This window comes from Alnus glutinosa, chromosome 8 (assembly GCF_958979055.1).
Source record: "Alnus glutinosa chromosome 8, dhAlnGlut1.1, whole genome shotgun sequence".
Lineage (NCBI taxonomy): Eukaryota > Viridiplantae > Streptophyta > Magnoliopsida > Fagales > Betulaceae > Alnus > Alnus glutinosa.
The window spans coordinates 29,104,192-29,113,946 of NC_084893.1; the positions used below are offsets into that span (position 1 = coordinate 29,104,192).

The following is a 9,755-nucleotide window of genomic DNA, read 5'->3' on the forward strand; positions in this document are numbered from 1 at the left end:
AGTATATTTTTGTGTCCACGAATAACTTATTTAATAATCGAGTCGCGCACGAGCCGAGTCTGAACAAGCTCACGGGTAGCTTTGCTTCGTTTACATCCCTACTTGAGATATGTTTAGTTTCACATTTATTCTTTATATCTTTTTTTTAAAAAAAAAATCTACCATAATTTGTGAAACTCGTAAATTTAATTGTGAATTTACACATTTTTTATACAGATGAAAAAAGGAAAAAAGTGCAAAAAATAAAACCAAACATTTTTCTTTAGAGCATAGGAGGATTACCAAAAATTAAGAAAGAAAAACTCATCATAACTTCTTTAGCTTTCAACTATTTCAATTTATTCCTTACTTTTTAAAATAACATTTTTAACTCCTTAATTCTATGCCATTTCAATTTACTTTTTCGTTTTCAAAATCACATTTTAACTCCTTAAAACTTTTTTGCATTTTTCATTGGCAGACATTAACAAAAGAGTTTTTTTTTTTTTTTAAAAGGAAATAATAGAGTTAAGTATACTTAATTTGGATGATGTGGTAATAAAAATTAATTTTTAATTTTATATCTATACATAAGTCGGGGTTTGATTTTTCAACCCCCAACTTAAAATATTTTTTTTGGGGCTTCTCAAATGAATTGCCCAGCCCGCATGGTTTTTACTTTCTACTCCACATGCATGGATTAATTACCACCAAACGGTAATTATTTTAGAGCAAATCCATTGAAGTGATTCATGGCTGCCATCAAGTCCAATTATTCTTTAGTAAAAGGCGAAAGAGTAGCTCGCTTTGTGCCCACCGATTGGCTGCGTTTGGAATTTGTAACGAGTCTAACGAGTAATCGAGTATGGGTTTCATGGAGACAAAAAAAATAAAATACAAAGTAAAACTGAGGTTTCTCACGTAACGGAAAACCTATATTTGCATATAAATTTGTACTGAAAACAAAAACAAGAGCAAATTCATCAGAGTTTGAGTTACCGGCAATTAAGAAACCAAGAAGTTGGAGTTTCACTTTGCTATTATATTTTAGTTATAGCAAGTGTTTTTTTTCCCTTAACAAGTTAAAAGTTAGTAATTGCAAATAGACTTAAGGACTAGGGCTGACAATCTGAGTTAGCGTGTCAAGTTTGTATTGACGCGCTTAACTTGTTAGAGGTTAACCTCGACACGTCATATTTACAGAAGAGACACAACATAAACTATTTGACAACGAGTTGTAATGGGTTGATCCGACACACACAATCCATTTAATAAACAGGTCTATTGAGTTAATCCAAAAACGGCCCAGTTGACATGTTATTTGATAAACTCAAAAAAACAAAAAATACATTAGAGAAAGGGTTTTGTATAGGACAACTGGACAAGAGTCAAGACTATATAATGGATTTCGTATACTTATTGTTACCCACTGCACATATTTAAGCTATTGAACTATGAGGTATGAAGTGCATAAACGAACACTATATTATGCACATGAAATGCAATGTGAAGTCATGTTCTGGCAGCACCGTAACCTTCTTTCTTTCTTTTTTTCCAAAATAACTGGAAATCAGTGCAGAAAACAAACAAAGAAACTAGAGGAATGAGTCAAATAAATGAATCGGCCCATTAAGAGAACAAGAGCGGCCACAAAGGGCTACTAATAGAGGCAAAGCAAAGGGCTCCGTAAGAGGCACGAATCTCGAGAGGTCCCCAATTTTCCCGAAGGACACAAACTTCAAAAGGTTCCTCAAACCTTCCAAAACCCTCACAAGGAGTACAACAACAAAACAGGCACAGAAAGTGGTTGGATCAGCGACACCAAAAAGGGCCACACCACACAGTCCACAGCAAACAAACTCAGGAAGGAAAAGTCTCCACCATACAATAAAACAACAAAGCAGGGAGACTAAAATCCACATAAGACAACAACTAGATGCAAGAAAACAAAATTTGAATTGTGAGGATCCTTATTGTGCAGAAAATGGGGGTTAATTTAAAGTTCTCGTGCTAAGCAATTTATGCAAGTCAAACACAAAAAGAATTGCCTCCAAAACAGCGAACTGACAATATTAGGGTAATAATCAGAATTGATTCTTTGACAAAGATTAGAGAAACAAAACTTTTGGAACTTGTACAGCCCCAGAAGTGCGAGCCATTACAGGTGTTCCCTTCCACTGATGTTTACAAGAATGAATTTTGATATTTTTTTTATGAGCAAAACAAATTTGGATATTATAAATACCATGCTGGAGATCATTACAGTAAGGTTGAAGCACCCCTTGATTCCCTTGCAATCACATTGCAAAAGCATAAATGAACTTCTCTGGTGAACACTCCCCCTATTAATACAGTCATGCAGGCAGTTTGTACCAGAACTTAATCATTAGTAATTTACCGACCACAATTCATGTGCTGCCGCTGGTCGCTCCCCTTCCACCCCTCACGCGTGGAGCCTTATTTTCCCTCAATGCTCTTCTCTTCTCTTCCCTGCAGATGTTTGAAAGAATGAAGATTTGGATTTACAAAGCAGACCCACAACACCCTAATATGTGAACTTTAAACCTACATTATAACGGATGTATAGAATGCAATTATTTTAATGGATGAAAGAGGCTGGTAAAACATGGAGACTGATGTTACCTTGCTTTCGAGATCGCCTCTCTTGATAGGGATTTCCTTTTCTCCCTCTTCTCCTCTCTTGATGGGAATTTCCTTTTATTCCCTCGTTTGGCAGTTGTCTGTGCTTCATTTTTGTCATTTTTAATAACACCGTTTTCCAAAACCTCTTCTTCTTTTGTAGTGTCAACTGTCAATTCCCCAACATTATTTCCACTGTCGCCCTCATTTGTCCTCAAACCTTGCTCCAACGTTTCTAATGGTTCAGAAGGTTCAGCGGCTGGCTTTGAATTGCTTATTTTTTTCAACTGCAAGAAATTTTTGTAAAAGTAATAAGATGGAGAAATCAAAGTTACCCGCAAAAAACTGACATGCAGGACATTACATAAACTAATCCAGAAAGCAAGGTCCAAAATACTAAATTTGGACAGAGCAACTATCAAGAAAACTCATTCTGGTTGAAGTTGTCATTTGCTGCAACAATGCTAGACTGCAGGCCATTCATGTTTTCTGAATCCAACTCCAAGCCTAGACTGTCAATTCCCCAGCATTCTTTCTACTAAGTTTTGTTTTCCCTTTTCTTTTTTTGTGCAGACATTGATATAATTGGTAAGAGTACGACTTCCAATAGGGAAAATACAAACTAGATTTCCAAACTAGAAGATTTAAGGGTAAGATTTTGAGTGGTCAGAGGCACTGACAGTAAGGGCCTGTTACATGAAGAGACGTCCTAGTGGTTGTCGACTTTTGCATTTTATACTTTGGGTTTAGATAACAACATATTTGAGAAAGTAGAAAGTTTGAGCAATCTCAGAAGTAGCTGAAGAGCTACATCAAAGGCCATCGCTTACTATTACCTGTCTATGCAGTCTAGCAAGCTAAAGTTGGGAAGCTAAAGAAATAGAGTCCATCATTTCAGGCAGGTGCTTGGAATCACAAATTCATTTACTTTTGCCAGGTGTGACAAATTTAGGTGCACATGGTGCGGGCAGAAGCATTTGAATTATTGTTTTATCAAAGGTGTGGCTTCTCCAAAACCCCACTCCCCACCAACCCAACGCGCCCGCACACACTCACGTTAGGGAAAAAAAATGTCTGCTATTTAAGAAAATACATTATTTTCAAAGACTACCTACCTTCGCCACAAAAAAGCCATCCATATTGTGAACATGAGGATAGAAACGCCTTGTCTTTTCCAAGGATGGGTGAAAGCGTTGTTCCCTAAACCGGATAAACCTGGTAGATAGGAAAGCATAATTAAATGTGGAAATCCACAAGGTTTGACAAAAACTATGGTGCACAAGAGTGACGAATTATTGTTACCCTGGACGCCCAAAGTCAAGACCACAAGACACCAATTTAACATTCCTCTTCTTGAGAGCATAGTCAACAACTGCTTCATTCTGCAAGATGCAACTTTAGGATAGGAACGAAAACAAAGGGGGAAAAAAGAGACAGCGTACTTGGAAATCCTCAAGATAGTTCTTATAAACAAACCTCAGCAACCATTATGGAACAGGTGGAGTAAACAACAAATCCGCCAGATTTTGAATTGGCATCCACCATGTCGATTGCCGCAAGAATCAATTGCTACAGAAAAAAGAATACAGCTTGAGAAGAGCTTCACATGCTAAAACATCTGAATGACAAAGAAAGAGGGTAATTTTGCCACCCATCTCTGGGCAAGTAAAAAAGGTCACAAAGCCAGAATTTTTTGGTGCACTTCATTTTCAAAATATTAAGGGTAATTGGAGAACTGACTAGTGTTTCCATTTTCATATTTTGGCATTAAACTTTTCCACTTTAAGTACATGAAAAATACGTGTAATAAGAGCAATACCATAATTACTTTGTGCTTCCACCCCCTTCTAACTTATTAGTTAAACAAGCAATAAATAAATAGTTCTCCAAGATAAATCTTAGAAGGCTCAGGAACAGTATAAAGTACAAATTCACCTTCTGCAAATGTGCACATTTCTGCATTTCTTCAAAGCTTTTAGAATTCTTAACAGACTCATCTTTAGATATGACCTGCAAAATAAGTACAATCACTTAGTTTTGTAAAATAGTTAATGAAAAAAGAAGTCAAACAAGGAGAGTAAACAGTTGAACATCACCACTTACCCCAGTCCCACTGCAAGGGGCATCCAGCAAGACTCTATCAGCTGTATTGACACCCAAAACCTTGGGGAGCTGAAATAGAAGAATGATGAAACAAAAAGAAAAAAATTGTATACATGAGTCGAGTTCAAGCCCTTCTTCTTTTGGAAAAGCAAGGATAATATATCGTTAAGTAATTTCCATGTTTAGCATGCTTAAACTTGTAGATAATTGGAATGTTCTAATCATCATACATAATAAAGCAATGATAACAGTGAAGTAATTTCCATGTTCAACATGCTTAAAATTACAGATAATCAGAATGTTCCTATCCTCATACATAATAATTAATAATTATTACGCATTTCGATTAATATGAGAAGCATTTTGCAACAAAAACAAATATTTTTCTATTCCACAAAATTAACTTTGCAACATTAATGAAACAAATGCACATGCTTGATTAAATAAGCATTCCTTAAAACATTAAACTTTCTATAGATTATGCAAGAACCATGGGAAACAAAAATCATACCTCCTTCCCATCATAGTTACAAACTACAGTGTTCGTCACCCCCATACGATGCAAATTTGCAGTGAGAGACTTAAGCCTTGGTGCCTTCATCTCATTTGCGAAAATTATTCCTGGTGAAATGGCATCAGAACACCAGAAAATTAATGGAATAGAATTATGGAACTTCTAAACTATACTTAACAAATAAGAAAAGAGAGTACTGACCACGGTAGCACAAGGACATCTTAACAACAAAGCATTATGTATCTTTTCCTTTCAGGCAATATAAAACAGTTGACCCTCTGATAATTAATGTTCTACATTTTGATAGTCTGTACTAACTAAGATTTTCTCCAGGAACAAACTTGTCCCATGTTGATATCTAATGTTCCTGTTAATTTTCAAAAAACATGTACCTTACAACTATAAACAATTAACTATTAGAATAAAGTACGTACTTTGCTTTAAAAAAAAAAAAGTACTGTACTTGTTTTTAAAACACTGCAGATTTAACCGCCTTTATTTAAAAAAGTAAGCAGTTAAGGCAAGAAGAAGAACAAAGCTCAGTATTTTATAGTAACACCCCCCCCCCCCCCCCAAACAAAAAGAAAAAAAGATTCTTAGGACTTAGATTATAGATATCTTGCATTGTATTTCTCTATTACAGATTAAGACCTACATAACACGTGAATCAATTAGATATTACCACATACCACTATTTTTCATAAGAGCAGCAATGTAAGTTGTTTTGCCACCAGGTGCAGCCCTGCATGAGGGTATAAATGAATAATTGTTATAAAAACAGTAGAATGTAATGATAATTCTACTTGCAGAAGAATTGTATAAACATTCTGGCTGTTTGTATTTTCATGTTACAATAAACAATATGAAAGTTTCAGATAATTATATTTTTGAACACAAACAAAGTCTGTGCGTGCGTGTGTGTGTGAGAGAGAGAGATAGAGAGCAAGTTGTGCATGTAGATGATATTATATGTCCCACGCTTCAATTACTTTACTGATCCCTCTACCTGAGGCTTAAGCAAGTAAGTAGTTCCCCAATAAGCAAAAGATATTACTGTAACCAGCATGCATCTGTTTCATTCTCTTTACCTGAGATTGTGTCAAAAGCCTGGCTAAACTAGCACAGGTTTGCAACACAGAAATTTTAACTTTTAAGTGGAGCTACAAGTCACCCAGGCATTTGCAAAGAAGTGCACAGTTTTGCGCGGCTTGACCATAAAATCCAGAAACAACAAAGTTTGTGGGAAAAACAACACAAAATAATAGCTAAAATTTTCATCTTTTTTAGTATCACTTACGCCATATCTACGATCCGTTCCCTTTCTTGAGGAGCAAGGGCCATGACAGGCAAAAATGAGCTTGCACTTTGGAGCTGTGGAAAAACAAAAATTAGAGCCCCAAGGACAACACATAGAATAAGGGGAATGAGATACAGTGTCAGCAGAATGTTAACAAATGAAGCCACCTACCATGTAGAAACCAGCCATATATTCAGGAGTTGCACCAACGGGCACTTGTGACTCATATACAACCAGTCCAACCTGCAATGGTCATATCAGTACATATTATATTATTGAGTATGATAAGATTGAGATAGAACAGCAAGTAAACAGATAAACCACTCCTTACTTTTGACCACTTGCTTAAGGGATCTAGGTTCACTCCTCTGTTAATCAGAACATCCGCCAAATCCCGCCTCCGTGTCTAAGTTCAAACCAATATTTTATAGATTAAGAAGAAAAACATAAAGTAGTCACAGATCAGATCTAGCAGCATACAACTGTTATGTCACCTTTAAAGTATTAGTTCGCAGACATATGGGTCGAGGCTTCTCAAAGGCTTCAATAAGTTCCAGAAGTTCAACAACTGGGAACATCTGTAACAGAACACAGATCGTTATATAGAAGCCCAGAAACACCTCCAAGTTTTTTCTTTTGTTGGGGGGGGGGGGGGGGGGGGGGTTGGATTAGGAAACATAGATACAATGATTACAGGGAAAAGAGAAAGAGAGAGAGAGACAGACAGAGAAATGATCACCCACCTCCACTAAAGCCCCAATTAGGAAATCATTGTAGCCATAGTATGAACTTAAATCCTTCTTAAGCTGCTCAATGTAATCCTTCCTTGCTGCCCCCTCTTGCTTCAAAGCCTTAAAATTTGAAAGCACTCGAACAACTGAAGGTAAATATTAAAGTTAAATTTGAAGAAAAACAAAACAGAACTTTGAAAATAGTAAAGTCATAAATACAAAATAAAAAAACAAACTAACAGAAATATTACTCACTCTCTTTTATCCTCCTTTGGAGATTTGAAAGATCAGGCGGCGCACGGAACTCTTCATCAAGTTCCTAAGTTATTTTAAAAATAAAAGAAAACTAAGCATGGTAGAAGATTTCAGCCGACCAAGACAGAAAATTCAATGAAATTCAAAAGTCAAACTAATTATTTTACAAATCATAACATGGCAACAAGAATAAACCTTCTTGGTTGGCAATCTGAATTCATCAGATTCCTCTTTAATGTTGAGCTGCAATTCCTTCCCGGCTTCTTCTTCTTCTTGAGCCCTTTCAGCATCAATAGCTTTTGACTTCCCCTCAATATCAGATTCATCTGAATCTGAACCCAAGTCTGAGCCCGAACCTTTCTCTGCACCAATATAAAATAACTTCAAATAACTAAATAGCCAAAAATTGGAAGAAGAAAAAAAAATGTGAACCTTAACATATGAGAAACACAACCTCCATCATCACTTCCTTGGAGGAAATCATCAGCTAATGGATCATCCCCATCAGAAGAGATTTCTGAACCAGAACCAAAATCTTGCTCATCTCCATCAAAATCCTCGTGTTCCTCTACTTCTTCATTCATACTACCAGAATGGTCGGAAAGGTCATCTTCTTTTGTGTGTTTAGAAGTAAAAAACTCGTTCTTTTGCTTCTTTTTAGGTGGAGGCTTTTGTGACTTAGCCCCCTTTTTCTTATTAGCACCCATTACAGCTGTGGAAACAGAGAGATAAGTTGTAAATATAATCGCTAACATAAGGTGTAATGAAAAAGATCAAAACTAAGACTTAATTACAAATTCAGAATGGCAAATTTGCAACAACCCATCAAACAATTTTACACAAAGAATTATACTATCAACTGAATCAGTTAAAATGGGGTCAGAATGAACCGAGCCAATACGAATATTGGGTTATTCGAGCTCCAAGCTCTGCCCGAGCTTGGATTGACAAAAAAATTCTTAAGCTTGGAGCTAAATGGGTTTCTCTCTTTATGACTAACCTAATTCAAATAAACTTCATAACTAACACAACACCAAGCAAGCAAGCGCGCACACGCACACACAACTACATAAGCAGAAACAGCTCCAGAAGTCGATGGATTTGACGCACATTATTAAGCAATGTATGCGACGGAAAGCTCCAATTTTGAAACCATGGAAAACAAACTTTGAAGCACAAAATCAAATACAAGTTATAACTAAATATACACTGCCAAAAAGAACTAGGCTGAAGCATGAGCAGCTTACCTGGTCTTATTTCAAAGAGAGAGAGAGAGAGAGAGAGAGAGCAAGGTTTTCAGGGTTTAGACGTCGTCGTCTTCTTCTTCTTGATCGGCTAGGGTTTAGGGTTTATGAGAGAGAGAGAGAGAACGAAGTTGCCAAAGTAAAAGTAGCAAAATTTAATGGAAGTATGGGCCTTTTTTGCTTGGGCTTATTGAGTGGGTTGGCTAGGGCTCCAGTTGAGCTTTTCTGGGTACGAGGAGATCAGCCTTGCCAATACACTCAATACGGGCTGCAAAGATTGAAAAAGAGAAAGTATGATTGGTTTGGGCTATGACGGTTGTTAGCCCTTTGGGATGCTACAACTTTTCTTACATTAATGTTAAACGTCACTCTCTTGTTCTTTTTGTGTTTCACCAAAATTAATATTACTTTTAAAATTACTATTTGATTAAAATCTAATATGATCTATTACAAATTTAAAGTAATTTTTAAAAGCCACATCAATTTTGGAGACATTTAGTATTACTCATTTTTTTATAAGTGCGACACTTATCACGTCAATTATTAAATAATTAAGTTTTTCGATAAATGCTAGAGATATCAAATTTTTTAATAAGAGATGGGTATCAAAATGACGTAGAGCTTTTAAGTCTCTTTGATTCCTTATTAAGTGAGATTGAACTGTATTTAGTTCCTTATTAGATGAAAATGTATTTTATAAGTGATTATAGAACACTTCAATTGTAAGTTAACCATTTCTTTTAGAATGATAACACTAATGTTATTGGGGTGAGGAGTTTATAATTAGGTTGCCATTTCTTCTCCATCAGCAAGGGGTTCATTTCCATAGATCAATAAGTGAGGGTTAGAGAGGGTAGGAGAGAATAAGAGGTAGATAGGGTTGGTTGTTAACTTGATGAGTGTTGGAATTTGCCCTGTTTCATCTTCTAACCCGAAAGTAGTCGAAAGTCGAGAGTCAACCCTCTAATTCAACCTACACCTTAAGAGGATGT

At 36.1% G+C, this 9,755-nt stretch overlaps 1 protein-coding gene across 1 annotated transcript; it reads right to left on the bottom strand.

The window, feature by feature from the left end:
* Positions 1-2,023: 2,023 nt before the first annotated feature.
* On the bottom strand, positions 2,024-8,910 carry LOC133875866 (26S rRNA (cytosine-C(5))-methyltransferase NOP2B-like). Its single transcript, XM_062314120.1, has 18 exons — positions 8,767-8,910; positions 7,974-8,231; positions 7,715-7,881; positions 7,520-7,583; positions 7,277-7,410; positions 7,028-7,111; positions 6,865-6,939; positions 6,705-6,776; positions 6,534-6,607; positions 5,926-5,978; positions 5,234-5,343; positions 4,723-4,791; positions 4,555-4,629; positions 4,096-4,188; positions 3,922-4,001; positions 3,735-3,834; positions 2,623-2,906; positions 2,024-2,469 (listed from the first exon to the last, which is right to left on the bottom strand). The coding sequence occupies exons 2-18, from the start codon at positions 8,224-8,226 to the stop codon at positions 2,388-2,390; spliced, it is 1,869 nt and encodes a 622-aa protein (XP_062170104.1). The 5' UTR covers positions 8,227-8,231; positions 8,767-8,910; the 3' UTR covers positions 2,024-2,387.
* Positions 8,911-9,755: the final 845 nt, after the last annotated feature.